General features: G+C 41.6%; 1 protein-coding gene across 1 annotated transcript in view; it reads right to left on the bottom strand.

Moving 5' to 3' along the window:
• Positions 1–15,509, bottom strand: part of LOC132899744 (protein kinase C-binding protein NELL1-like) — a 528,774-nt gene that overhangs the window by 237,809 nt on the left and 275,456 nt on the right. Inside the window, exon 12 of the mRNA XM_060941854.1 lies at positions 8,087–8,215. Within this exon, the coding sequence (XP_060797837.1) occupies positions 8,087–8,215 (129 nt within the window). The remainder of the gene's footprint in view (positions 1–8,086; positions 8,216–15,509) is intronic.

Raw genomic sequence — 15,509 nt, 5'->3', positions numbered from 1 at the left:
ACCGGAGCTCACTTTGTGCACAGAGGCACTGTCATGGGTTTGGGCCTCTGAGTTCCAGTGAAGCAAAATTTTAATGCAACATACAAAGACATTCAACACAATTACGTGCTTCAGACTTTGTGGGAACAGTTTGGAGAAGAACCACATGTGGGTGTGATGGTCAGGTGTCCACAAACTTTTTGCTGTATAGTTTTATTCGGCTCTGACTTTATATAATATATTTAATATGATATAAAAAATAAAAATAAGATATTTATATAAAATATAAACAAATAAAATATAATGTATTAAAATTTTCATAGATTTTTCTGTATTGTGACTATTCTCTACATTGTAGAACAATACTGAAGACATCAAAACTATGAAATAACATCTGGAATTATGTGGTAAACAATAAACTGTTAAAAAAAAACAAAATATGTTTGATATTTTAGATTCTTCAGCGTATCCGGTGTTTTCCTTGATGACACTTTACGCACTATTGGGACTATCTTAACCAGCTTCATTAGGTCATCACCTGGAACGCTTTTCAATTAATAGCTGTGCCTCGTCAAAAGGTAATTTGTGGACGAGTTTTTTACCTTCTTAATGCATTTGAGATCAAACAGTAAATAATAAAAATACAATAAATAGCGGTGGCACGGTGGTGTAGTGGTTAGCGCTGTCGCCTCACAGCAAGAAGGTTCTGGGTTCGAGCCCCGTGGCCGGCGAGGGCCTTTCTGTGCGGAGTTTGCATGTTCTCCCCGTGTCCGCGTGGGTTTCCTCCGGGTGCTCCGGTTTCCCCCACAGTCCAAAGACATGCAGGTTAGGTTAACTGGTGACTCTAAATTGAGCGTAGGTGTGAATGTGAGTGTGAATGGTTGTCTGTGTCTATGTGTCAGCCCTGTGATGACCTGGCGACTTGTCCAGGGTGTACCCCGCCTTTCGCCCGTAGTCAGCTGGGATAGGCTCCAGCTTGCCTGCAACCCTGTAGAACAGGATAAAGTGGCTAGAGATAACGAGATGAGATAACGAGATAACAATAAATAGCCCAATTCCACAACTGTAGTAATCCATATTATGTCAAGAACCAAACAACTAAGTAAAGAGAAACAACATCCATCATTACTTTAAGACATGAAGTGACTTTTAATTCATAAAAATAAAGACAAACCACTGAATTAGAAGGTGTGTCCAGACTTTTGTCTGGTACTGTATACATGAAAGAGTTTTACCTAAAACCCAATGTCTTGGGTTGTCTAAAAACAGATTTATAGGAACATATGAAAGTGATTTAAATAGACGAGTAGAATTATATTCACACCAATGCATCATGCCCTAACACCTGTTTTGAGAAGTATTATGTTTTGTTGTCTTTCGCTACATGAGAGAAATGCGATCTGAAATGATCAAACTAAGTGATGAGACAGTTCAAGACATTTTGATGACATTTTTCAGGAAAGTCATTGGACCTGCATAGATTTTTCAGCATTCAACAGTTTCTTCTTTCTTCTTCAAAATATGCAGCACAAGATACTGTACTGAATAGCGTATAGACTAAACGATTTTCGATCATCAACAAATTAGTGGCAGTTGGTCGGCTGAGCTGCACAGCATGGTGGGATATGGCAGCATGGGCAACAAGTGAATTAAAACCGTGTGAAAGTAAGTTACGCTATTCCAGATATGGTCACTCGATACGACTTCTGTTAACGAGCACTAGTTTCAGTGTTCTGACTGTGGAGCTGAGATCCAGTAGTTGTGCTGTCATGCTGTATGTCAGGAGAGAAGCGCAGTGCTGTGTGTTCAGGCTTCTGACAGCTTCATGTACAGAACCAAAGAGTTTTCTCAGACACTGCGGTCTAATTGCACCTGAAAATCTGACTCTGTCTTTTTCTGCTGTTGTAGATGGCCCAACATGAAGCACTAAAAATACACATTTCCAGGGAAAATAAATAAATAAATACATACAAACACCTTATTTAATTCAGTGCTGTGTGGGTTACAGTTATAGAGTAATGATTTATAATTTTGTGACACCTAAAGAATGCCTGGTTCTTCCTCATGTCATCTCAGGAAGTTTCTACTTGCATCTGTCACTTCTAGATCGTTCAGGGGCTTATAACTACAGTGGTGCTTGAAAGTTTGTGAACCCTTTAGAATTTTCTATATTTCTGCATAAATGTGACCTAAAACATCATCAGATTTTCACACAAGTCCTAAAAGTAGATAAAGAGAACCCAGTTAAACAAATGAGACAAAAATATTATACTTGGTCATTTATTTATTGAGGAAAATGATCCAATATTACATATCTGTGAGTGGCAAAAGTATGTGAACCTTTGCTTTCAGTATCTGGTGTGACCCCCTTGTGCAGCAATAACTGCAACTAAACGTTTGCGGTAACTGTTGATCAGTCCTGCACACCGGCTTGGAGGAATTTTAGCCCGTTCCTCCGTACAGAACAGCTTCAACTCTGGGATGTTGGTGGGTTTCCTCACATGAACTGCTCGCTTCAGGTCCTTCCACAACATTTCCATTGGATTAAGGTCAGGACTTTGACTTGGCCATTCCAAAACATTAACTTTATTCTTCTTTAACCATTCTTTGGTAGAATGACTTGTGTGCTTAGGGTCGTTGTCTTGCTGCATGACCCACCTTCTCTTGAGATTCAGTTCATGGACAGATGTCCTGACATTTTCCTTTAGAATTCGCTGGTATAATTCAGAATTCATTGTTCCATCAATGATGGCAAGCCGTCCTGGCCCAGATGCAGCAAAACAGGCCCAAACCATGACACTACCACCACCATGTTTCACAGATGGGATAAGGTTCTTATGCTGGAATGCAGTGCTTTCCTTTCTCCAAACATAACGCTTCTCATTTAAACCACAAAGTTCTATTTTGGTCTCATCTGTCCACAAAACATTTTTCCAATAGCCTTCTGGCTTGTCCACGTGATCTTTAGCAAACTGCAGACGATGTTCTTTTTGGAGAGCAGTGGCTTTCTCCTTGCAACCCTGCCATGCACACCATTATTGTTCAGTGTTCTTCTGATGGTGGACTCATGAACATTAACATTAGCCAATGTGAGAGAGGCCTTCAGTTGCTTAGAAGTTACCCTGGGGTCCTTTGTGACCTTGCCGACTATTACATGCCTTGCTCTTCTCCAAGATCTTTGTTGGTCGACCACTCCTGTGGAGGGTAACAATGGTCTTGAATTTCCTCCATTTGTACACAATCTGTCTGACTGTAGATTGGTGGAGTCCAAACTCTTTAGAGATGGTTTTGTAACCTTTTCCAGCCTGATGAGCATTAACAAAGCTTTTTCTGAGGTCCTCAGAAATCTCCTTTGTTCGTGCCATGATACACTTCCACAAACATGTGTTGTGAAGACCAGACTTTGATAGATCCCTGTTCTTTAAATAAAACAGGGTGCCCACTCACACCTGATTGTCATCCCATTGATTGAAAACACCTGACTCTAATTTCACCTTCAAATTAACTGCTAACAAGGACGCGTTATCCTAATGGGCTTCATGGGCAGTTGCCCAAGGCCTTGGCCACTAGGGGGCCTCGGAGGTAGCGAGATCGGAAAATATGAAACGATATTTTCAGAAGTTTTGATCATATTGATAACATTTTTGATGCATTTCGCCACCCGTAAGGAAGCCCACCTTGTCCCGTTGCATAAATCACCCATTTGGGTGTTGATCACTGTCCACTATGTCTTCACACGCTACGCCAGCTTGAGTTCAATGATTTAATTAATGACTTCGCTTTCCAGAAAAGTAGGAAAGTGCCCTTGTAAGTTGACCCATGGCTGTCAAACTGAATGTGCAAAGCTGTGTGCCACTGCTGTTTGGGACATTACGTGTGTGAAAGGATGAAATGTTTCACACAGCCTAACATTTTGAGATTTATTTCTGAGAAGCAAGATATTTTTCTTTCTTTGTTATCGCTCTTTGTTTTCACAAGTTAAAAGTCGCCTGGATTCCAAAGTGAAACGAACAGTTATATACCAAATGAATGTTCTTGTTCTGAATACTAAAGAAACTGTTGTAGGCCTCGGTTATGTTCTTGACATGTTGTTCATTGACTCACTCATTCAAAGGCTTCTTGAGGCTAAACTTTAGTTACCCAGACTTGTTAACCGTGATGTCTGATGGATTTTTTCACCATGCAGTTGCCTATTTCACCATTGCTTTTTCTCCATTAAATAGGTGTTGATGGATATAAAGTTTTATTGTTCAATAGCATTTCTAATTGTGCCACTGTCATTATTTAAGTTTCTGTGTCTAGTTAGACAGGCACGTCTGAGGGGGTGAATTTGCTGAGCGCAGTTGACAACAGGCGGGGGTGGGGCCTCGGGGGGGTGCCTGCCCAGGGCCTCGGCAAGGGTTAACGCGGCCCTGACTGCTAATCCTAGAGGTTCACATACTTTTGCCACTCACAGATATGTGATATTGGATCATATATCAGGGAAAGAAAATATAAGGAGAATACATGAACTTTTCATTTGCAGAATATCATCATGTGTCAAAATGTCTACTACGAGAAAAAATTTACCATGGTCTTTTCACTAGTGACAGCGGTAAGCCAAGTTTATCAAGCTATGAAAAAAAACATGATATATCTCACCTGTGTCTACATTCTCCTTGCACTTTCTCTCACGCAACACATTTCAGCTTCAGCAGCAACACAGTCGGCACAGGGTTGTTGTTTTTTTTAACAGTACTAGTTTTTTTTTTCTTTTTCCCTCCTGGGGGAATTGCACTGGGCAAAGCACCAACAGTTTCTAAACTGGCAATCTAACTTCGAAAAGTCTCGTCAGCTCGAGGGATCCTGTGATTTAATCGCGCTGCTGAAGTGGCTACAGCTTGCAGTGGCACTAAGAATCAATATCTGATTAAAGACGAGATAATGAGATACTACTGAGATAATAAGAGAAAAGGAAAATGATCAAAACAGTGTTTGCAATCACACTTTATGTTTATCTGAAAATTTTTATCGGGAGAAAATTAAGAAATCATAACAGAAGGCAGTTTTCACACTCAGTACGTTTACATGCACACTAATATTCCACTATTATTCACAATTTGATGCTGGTCATGTAAATAGCACAATCCGTGTGGATATTCCGAATTTCACCTTCATCCGAATTTAGTGTTTTCCGACTAAGGCCTGCTGAATTTAGTGTATTCCATGGACGGTGCGGTGGTGTAGTGGTTAGCACTGTCACCTCACAGTAAGAAGGTTCTGAGTTTGAGACCAGCAGCCGACGAGGGCCTTTCTCTGTGGAGTTTGCATGTTCTCCTCATGTCTGCGTGGGTTTCCTCCGGGTGCTCCGGTTTCCCACAAAGACAAGTGGTTAGGTTAACATGGGGCAGCCTTGGGCTGAAGTGCCCTTGAGTGAGGCACCTAACCCCCAACTGCTCCCCGGGCGCTGTCGCATAGCTGCCCACTGCTCTGTGTGTGTGTGTGTGTGTGTGTGTGTTCGTTTACAAGCTTCAGATGGGTTAAATGCAGAGGAGCAATTTCACTGTGCTTGAGTGTGCGTATGACAAATAAAGGCTTCTTATTCTGAAGATGCATCTCAATTTTTTTTTTTTCTAGCAGTTTTTGCCCCACAGCGTCTTGTCTGTTTATGGTCAGCTCTGGCGTCATACACAAACTAACTAGACAGTGGTTTGCAATGTAAATGCATGTAAACAGGAATATTAGCTATTATTTATATTGGTCATGTAAACAGCTTAGTAGGAATACTGTCTTTTTCACAATAAGGACAAAAACCAGAATATTCTGCACATGAAAACATAATGAGTGTTACATCCTATGATGAAGTGATGTCTGATTGGTCACATGGTTTTGCACTGTAAATGCATATTCGTTATTTTTTAAAGAATACTTAAACACGGAGATGCAGCATGCTATACAGTATGTAAGCCCTGGTTACTGTTTATTTCACTTTAAAGAAATATTTGACATGAAGGAGAATTTTGTAGTTCCCGAGTTCTGAACGCTATCCTGCTTTGCTCTGTTTGCTTAAGCATGTTGGCTTGGTTTGACAAGCTTCTAGGGCTCTAGTGGAGACTCATCAAGTTAAACTCCTTTCAGGCTGAATTCGTTTTACTCCTACAGAATGTCACGCACATAAGCTGTCTAAAGCAGCACCAGAGACTCCTGACCTGCTTTTTTATCTAATTCAGAAAGAAATGAACATTTTCTCCACCTTCATAAGCACGACTTGGCCACGCTTCAGTAATCAACATATAAATTCAGCATTTATAGAGACGCACTGAGCTCAGAGAGGCTAATGTCCCAAAGAAATATAAGGCTGCAATGCACTTCAAATTGGGTATTGCATCCCCAGACTGAAAATGGTTTCAGTGATAAAATTCAGATGTGCTCAGATTCCAATAACCATCCCATACACACACACACACACACACACACACATCACACACATCACATTTAAAGATAAATTCTATTATTCAGGATGGAACAAAATAAGTAATTCACACAAATCACACAAAATTAAGGTGCGTAATATTTCTGTGTTTGGTGTCACAGTCAGTTTAATGTAATGGACAAGCAAATGAAGCTTACAGGCACAGAGTTAGAACTGTGCAAATATTATGCCTAAATCATGACTCGCTCATTACATGGCCTTATTCAGTATTCATTCATCCAAAAAGAGTTTCTGTTTCTGACACTGTCAAGGTGGAGCTAAAACAGTGGGAGTGGCCAAATCACTTTCTTCCTCAGCACATAGCTTGTTATCAGGTTAAGGTATTGACTTACGATACACTCCGGACATGATTCGATTCAATTCCATTCCGATACTGGCTTCACGATTCGATTCAATTCGCATCATGATTCATTCAAAATTTGAATGAGGAAACATTATGACTGAAAAGACTCTGAAATATTAATCAGTGCAAAGCAATGTGCATTTTTGTCTGTATGAAACGAACTAAATTAAAAGAAGCTACAAGCAGAGTTTAATATTGTAAACAAAATATACTGCAGGTTCACCGTATCTTAAAAACAAATATGTAAATTTAATTCACCCAAAGATTTGACTGAATAAACAGTCTCAGACCTGGAGCAAATAATCAATTGAACATAATGAGCTCTTCAGCACCAGCTGTGGTGTCATTTAACTAGAAATAGAGCTACAAAGTCGGCTAAAGTGCCCGACTTCCAGGACCTCTTTCGCTGTCAATGTGGATCACAGCAGCATAGGGCTGGTGTCATTTTAAAACTACTGAAGATGATATAATGTATTTGTGTAAATGTATAACCTGTCATACATGTCATTCGTTATGATCTGGGGCTATCGGTCTGTGTGCTCTGTATATATTTTAATTGGTGTTCAAACAGTGCAATGACATTCGATGCATAATTAAGAGAATGCTGATCCCTACAATGTAGATGTTCATGATTCACATTGTTAAATGTTTGCATCATCATACATTGCTACACTCCTACTTCCACTGATGCATTTACGCAAGCCAACACTAATGCTGACATTGTAAATTTAATGTTTACTTTGTACTATGTCTAACTGCATTTTTTTATTTAGTGACTCATGAATCATAAAACTGGAGTGATGTATCTGTGATTCTAACCGTAACCCGATACAGGGACATGAAAGCCATGGTAGTATTGAGCTTTTAATGATTTCTTTGAAAACTTGTGCACCAAATTCTTTTTATTTTTTGGTCTATTAATTTATTCATTTCACCACAAACAAAGAACAGTTCATAGAAATTATATAAAGCCCAATATTGCCATGACATTCCCATCCATGATGACCTTCATCTCTGTGTATGTATCTTTTGACCACAACCGTATTTTGTATTTGAACCCTGCTCAGTTGTGACAACTCTGTGATCAAACATTATTTGTGAGGTCACACTATAGTTTCCCACAACACTTGAATCACTGCTGAAAAATAATTTCAGTGGTCAAAAGGGGAATTTGTGTTTATAAATAACTGCCATTCCCAGCACATATATTCTTTGCAAAATCACACACACACACACACACACACACACACACACACACACACACACACACACACGTACAAAATCTGTCTTACCTTCACAGTATGTTGAGTCTCCATGGATAGATGTGTATCCACTCTTGCATTCACATTCCGCTTTGTTATTCTGATTTTTGCAAACAGAGTTTTCTCCACAAAGAACTCCTTCTGCACAGAAATCATGACCTACAACAAAAGAGAGGCAAGGAAGAGCTTTAGGGCCTGGTCCCACAACACCAATAACTATACCTATAACTATAGCGATAACTATAAATAAATCAGTCCCCTGCAGTTTATGTGGTTGATGCTCACACCAGACCGATAACGATACCTATAGCCCAGGCCTGGGTTTATCAGGATCAGAGAGATTGCTTCTGGAGCGATTTTTCCAAATCTGATAAAACATCTCACCTACAGTGGTGCTTGAAAGTTTGTGAACCCTTTAGAATTTTCTATATTTCTGCATAAATATGACCTAAAACATCATCAGATGTTCACACAAGTCCTAAAAGTAGATAAAGAGAACCCAGTTAAACAAATGAAACAAAAATATTCAACTTGGTCATTTATTTATTGAGGAAAATGATCCAATATTACATATTTGTGAGTGGCAAAAGTATGTGAACCTTTGCTTTCAGTATCTGGTGTGACCCCCTTGTGCAGCAATAACTGCAACTAAATGTTTGCGGTAACTGTTGATCAGTCCTGCACACCGGCTTGGAGGAATTTTAGCCCATTCCTCCGTACAGAACAGCTTCAACTCTGGGATGTTGGTGGGTTTCCTCACATGAACTGCTCGCTTCAGGTCCTTCCACAACATTTCCATTGGATTAAGGTCAGGACTTTGACTTGGCCATTCCAAAACATTCACTTTATTCTTCTTTAACCATTCTTTGGTAGAACGACTTGTGTGCTTAGGGTCGTTTTCTTGCTGCATGACCCACCTTCTCTTGAGATTCAGTTCATGGACAGATGTCTTGACATTTTCCTTTAGAATTCGCTGGTATAATTCAGAATTCATCGTTCCATCAATGATGACAAGCCGTCCTGGGCAGATGCAGCAAAACAGAACCAAACCATGATACTACCACCACCATGTCTCACAGATGGAATAAGGTTCTTATGCTGTAATGCAGTGTTTTCCTTTCTCCAAACATAATGTTTCTCATTTAAACCAAAAAGTTCTATTTTGGTCTCATCCGTCCACAAAACATTTTTCCAATATCCTTCTGGCTTGTCCACGTGATCTTTAGCAAACTGCAGATGAACAGCAATGTACTTTTTGGAGAGCAGTGGCTTTCTCCTTCCAACCCTGCCATGCACACCATTGTTGTTCAGTGTTTTCCTGAAGGTGGACTCATGAACATTAACATTAGCCAATGTGAGAGAGGCCTTCAGTTACTTAGAAGTTACCCTGGGGTCCTTTGTGACCTCGCTAACTATTACACGTCTTGCTCTTGGAGTGATCTTTGTTGGTCAACCACTCCTGGGGAGGCTCATAGTGGTCTTGAATTTCCACTATTTCTACACTATCTGTCTGACTGTGGATTGGTGGAGTCCAAACTCTTTAGAGATGGTTTTGTAACCTTTTCCAGCCCTGATGAGCATCAACAACGCTTTTTCTGAGGTCCTCAGAAATCTCCTTTGTTCATGCCATGATACACTTCCACAAACATGTGTTATGAAGATCAGACTTTGATAGATCCCTGTTCTTTAAATAAAACAGGGTGCCCACTCACGCCTGATTGGCATCCCATTGATTGAAAACACCTGACTCTGATTTCACCTTCAAATTAACTGCTAATCCTAGAGGTTCACATACTTTTGCCACTCACAGATATGTAATATTGGATCATTTTCCTCAATAAATAAATGGCCAAGTATAATATTTTTGTCTCATTTGTTTAACTGGATTCTCTTTATCTACTTTTAGGACTTGTGTGAAAATCTGATGATGTTTTAGCTCATATTTATGCAGAAATGTAGAAAATTCTAAAGGGTTCACAAACTTTCAAGCACCACTGTATCAGGTAACTGTTTGCAGGTGACGTTGTCTGAGCATGTGCTATTTCTCTCGGGCATCTTTGTACATTCTTGTTGCATCAATGGAGGAGAAGCTGATTATAGAAGTGTCGAAGAACCCCATGCTTTATGACAAAAAAACACAAGCTGTACACACCCTTAAACTAATACTTTGTTGAAGCCCCTTTTGATTTAATCATGACATTCAGTCTTTTTGGGTTCACACCTGCCATCAATTAAAATGACTCTGATTAACTCCAAATAAAGTTCAGACATTTACTCAGTTGCATCCTCCAGCAAAAGCCAGGGTTCACAGAGAACTTACAAAGCATCAAAGGGATCTCACTGTTGAAAGGTATCAGTCAGGAGAAGGGTACAAAAACATTTCCATGGCATTAGATATACCATGGAGCACAGTGAAGACCGTCATCAAGAAGTGGAGAAAATATGGGACAACAGTGACGTTACTGAGAGCTGGACATCCCTCCAAAATTGATGAAAAGACTAGATGAAAACTGGTCAGGGAGGCTGCCGAGAGGCCTACAGCAACACTGAAGGAGCTGCAGGAATTTCTGGCAAGTGCTGGTTGTGTACTACATGTGACAACAATCTCCCGTATTCTCTGTATGTCTGGACTATGAGGTAGGGTCAAAGAAAAACATCCAGGCCCGGCTACATTTTGCAAAAAAAAAAAAAATCAACTCTCCCAAAAGCATGTGGGAAAATGTGTTATGGTCTGATGAAACCAAGATTGAACTTTTTGGCCACAATTCCAAAAGGTATGTTTGGTGCAAAAACAACACTGCGCATCACCAAAAGAACACCATACCCACGGTGAAGCATGGTGGTGGCAGCATCATGTTCTGGGGTTCTTTTTCTTCAGCTGGAACAGGGGCTTTAGTCAAAGTGGAGGGAATTATCAACAGTTCTAAATACCAGTCAATTTTGGCCCCAAACCTTCAGGTGTCTGCTAGAAAGCTGATGATGGAGAGGAATTTCATCTTTCAGCATGACAATGACCCCAAAAGAGTTTTGGAACGGCCCAGCCAGAGCCCAGACCTAAATCCAATTGAAAATCTGTGGGGTGACCTGAAGAGGGCTGTGCACAAGAGATGCCCTCGCAGTCTGACAGATCTGGAGCGCTTTTTCAAGGAAGAGTGGGCAAATATTGCCAAGTCTAGATGTGGCAGGCTGATAGACTCTGACCCAAAAAGACTGAATGCTGTAATTAAATCAAAAGGTGCTTCAACAAAGTATTAGTTTAAGGGTGTGCACACTTATGCAACCAGCTTATTGTACATTATTTTTAATTTTTTGTTTTTCCCTTAACAGATTTGTTTATTTTTCAGTTGAATTGTACAGGTTATAGGTCACATTAAAGGTGGGAAAAGTTTTGAAATTATTTATCGTGGTCTCATTTTTTTTTACATCAGAAAAACCTATCATTTTAACAGGGTGTATACACTTTTTATATCCACTGTACTATCTGTGGAGCATGTAAAAAAGATTTTGCAGTGCAAGGTCTCAAGTCTGATACACTTTCCGATGTGCCCACTGCCAAATAATATTATATATTTTTTAAATTACCCAAATTAGATGAAACATAAAACTTGTCACCTTATTCACACCTGAGTCAGAGCGCTGAGCTCCATTCACAAAAGAATATTCCCATGGTAACGCCATGATAATCACTTTCACTCTTTCAGTTTTGATTGGTTTCTCTTTTGTGGTGGGAACGCCCACCGTAAACAGGATATCAGCCACAGTTTTGGCTACCTGTTTATGTTAAAGGTTCATTTATTAGCCCTCTCAGAGCAAAACACACAGGCATGTGCCTTATGTATGTCCAGTGTATAGTCAGGTCAAGTCAAGTTTATTTTTATAGCACTTTTAACAATAGACATTGTCGCAAAGCAGCTTTACAGAATTTAAATGACTTTAAACATGAGATGTCTGTGAAGATTCTCAATCATCCAGGTCATAGTAAACTGTGGGTGGTAGAAAAAGGGCAACTGGACTTGCTTGAAGATTCTTGAAAACGTTTCACCTCTCGTCCAAAAGGCTTCCTCAGTTCTGTCTGACTAATAGGGAGTGAACTGTCATTCTGTCACTCCCTATTAGTCAGACAGAACTGAGGAAGCCTTTTGGACGAGAGGTGAAACGTTTTCAAGAATCTTCAAGCAAGTCCAGTTGCCCTTTTTCTACCACCCACAGTTTAAACATGAGTTAATTTTATCCCTAATTTATCCCCAATGAGCAAGCCTATGGCGATGGTGGCAAGGAAATCTCCCTCAAACGACATGAGGAAGAAACCTTGAGAGGAACCAGACTCAAAAGGGAACCCATCTTCATTTGGGTGATAACAGACAACATGATTATAACATTAACAGTTTTAACATGAAGCCAGTTTCGTTGATGTTATAACTCTTCATTGATGGAAACTTGAGTGCAAAACTGTTCATGACAACTGCAGTCCTAAAGTTAGCAAGTCAACTGTAGTCCTCAGCCATCAAAGCATTACTGTAAGAGTCCAGAGCGTCCTCCAGGTGTGACTTTCAACTATCCATATGGGGCCACCCTCCACAGGAGCGATGCGATGAGACTCCAACCAGACACAGGGCACTAGGATGGATCAGGCAGGTCTGAGGAGCAGAAGAGGTTTAGCATCTCGATCTCAGGATTAACATGTAACTCATGTCATACTGTAGGACATGTATAGCTGCGTGTGTCATGCCACTGACTGTCCGAGTGGCTCTGTTACATGTGGGAGTGCCAGGAGTCTGAGATTAGCAGTCATCTAATTAGCAATGCTGCAGCATTTCATGCACCCAGATTCTCCTTTTCTTCTTCTTTCGGCTTTGCCTTCTGTGCAAAATGAGCATCAAAAGCAACTCTTCCTCGCCGTCACTGTCAGTCACTGTGTGCTGCTGAGTGCACTGGGTGTGCACACAAACAATACACAACCGCTACATTTTCCCACGGAAACCAACAACCGATAGGATTGCAGTTGTGGTGTGACTGCTTCAGACTGGGACTAAATTTGTGTAAAGGAATAGTTATCGTTACAGTTATAGGTATAGTTATCAGTGTTGTGGGACCGGGGCTTTACTCTTAATTGCAGTTCCATCTGCCATGAGTACCTGCATTTTAATTGTTGTAACCTTTAACCACCATTCAATGTGTGTATCAGTTTTTCTCCTCGAGTTCTCTCACTTTTTGTTGTTCAACAGTAAGAGCGACGTTTGGTATTAGTCTATTGTTATTGATGTCTCTCAAGCTAATCATTAAAATCAGGGGCATTATTTATTGGTTTATATTTATTGACAGTATATTTTGTGAAACTAAACAAAATAACAATAAAAATGCTAGAGTTTAATCCAGTAAACAGTATACACAATAGGTTCACCATATCTTAAAAATAAATAGGTAAATTTAATTCTCCCAAATATTTGACTGAGTAAACAATCTGGGCAAAATGATCACTTGAACATAATGAGCTCAGTAGCAGCACATGAAGGGTCATTTTAACTGGAAATAGAGATACAAAGTCAGCTAAAGTGACTGGTTTTCACAACATATCACAGCAGCGTAGAGCTGGTGTCGTCTGACACTAGAAGAGGATATAATGTATTTGTACAAACATGTAACCTAAAATACATGTCAGTTATTATGATGTGGAGCTATTGATCTGTGTGGGCTCTATAAAGTTTCACTGTTGTGTTTTTGTTTTGTTTTTTTCATATATAGAAAGCCTCGTCTCATCTCGTCTCGTCTTGTCTCGTCTTCTTCCGCTTTATCTGGGACCGGGTCGCGGAGGCAGCAGTCTAAGCATGGAAGCCCAAACTTCCCTTTCCCCAGACACCTCGGCCAGCTCCTCGGGAAGAACACCGAGGCGTTCCCAGGCCAGCCGAGAGACATAGTCCCTCCAGCGTGTCCTGGGTCTTCCCCGGGGCCTCCTCCCAAGGGGACATGCCTGGAACACCTCCCCAGGGAGGCGTCCAGGAGGCATCCAAAAAAGATGCCCGAGCCACCTCAGCTGATTCCTCTCGATGTGGAGGAGCAACGGCTCTACTCCGAGCTCCTCCCGAGTGACTGTGCTTCTCACCCTATCTCTAAGGGAGCACCCAGCCACCCTGCGAAGGAAACTCATTTCGGCCGCTTGTATCCGCGATCTTGTTCTTTCGGTCATTACCCAAAGCTCATGACCATAGGTGAGAGTCGGAACGTAGATCAACCGGTAAATTGAGAGCTTCGCCTTTTGGCTCAGCTCCTTCTTCACCACGACGGACCGGTAAAGCGACCGCATCACTGCAGAGGCTGCACCAATCCGCCTGTCGATCTCATGTTCCATCCTTCCCTTACTCGTGAACAAGATCCTGAGATACTTAAACTCTTCCACTTGACGCAGGACTTCTCCACCAACCTGGAGAGGGCAAGCCACCCTTTTCCGGTCGAGAACCATGGCCTCGGACTTGGAGGTGCTGATTCTCATCCCAGCCGCTTCACACTCGACTGCAAACCGCCCCAGTGCATGCTGAAGGTACTGGTTTGAAGAAGCCAACAGGACAACATCATCCGCAAAAAGCAGAGATGAAATCCTATGGTTCCCAAACAGGATTCCTTCTGGCCCATGGCTGCGCCTAGAAATTCTGTCCATAAAAATTATGAACAGAACCGGTGACAAAGGGCAGCCCTGCCGGAGTCCAACATGCACTGGGAACAGGTCTGACTTACTGCCGGCAATGTGAACCAGACTCCTGCTCCGTTCGTACAGGGACCGGACAGCCCTTAGCAAAGAGCCCTGAACCCCATACTCCCGAAGCACCCCCCACAGAATACCACAGGGGACAGGGTTGAATGCCTTCTCCAGATCCACAAAGCACATGTGGACTGGTTGGGCAAACTCCCATGAACCCTCGAGCACCCTATGAAGGGTATAGAGCTAGTCCAGTGTTTCGCGACCAGGACGAAAACCGCATTGTTCCTCCTGGATCCGAGGTTCGACTATTGGTCGAATTCTCCTCTCCAGTACCCTGGAGTAAACCTTCCCCGGGAGGCTGAGAAGTGTGATTCCCCTATAACTGGAGCACACTCTCCGGTCCCCTTTCTTAAAAAGAGGGACCACCACCCCAGTCTGCCACTCCAGAGGCACTGTCCCCGACCGCCACGCGATGTTGCAGAGGCATGTTGACCAAGACAGCCCCACAACATCCAGAGACTTGAGATACTCAGGGCGGATATCATCCACCCCCGGTGCCTTGCCACTGAGGAGCTTGCAAACCACCTCAGTGACTTCGGCTTGGGTAATGGACGAGTCCACCTCTGAGTCATCAGTCTCAGTCTCCTCAATGGAAGACATGACGGTGGGATTGAGGAGATCCTCAAAGTATTCCTTCCACTGCCCAACAATGTCCCCAGTCGAGGTCAACAGCTCCCCACCCGCACTGTAAACAGTGTT

The sequence above is a fragment of the Neoarius graeffei genome, chromosome 15 (genome assembly GCF_027579695.1).
Source record: "Neoarius graeffei isolate fNeoGra1 chromosome 15, fNeoGra1.pri, whole genome shotgun sequence".
NCBI lineage: Eukaryota > Metazoa > Chordata > Actinopteri > Siluriformes > Ariidae > Neoarius > Neoarius graeffei.
Note: the sequence above shows the minus strand (reverse complement) of the source record. Positions and strands in the feature narration are given on the sequence as shown.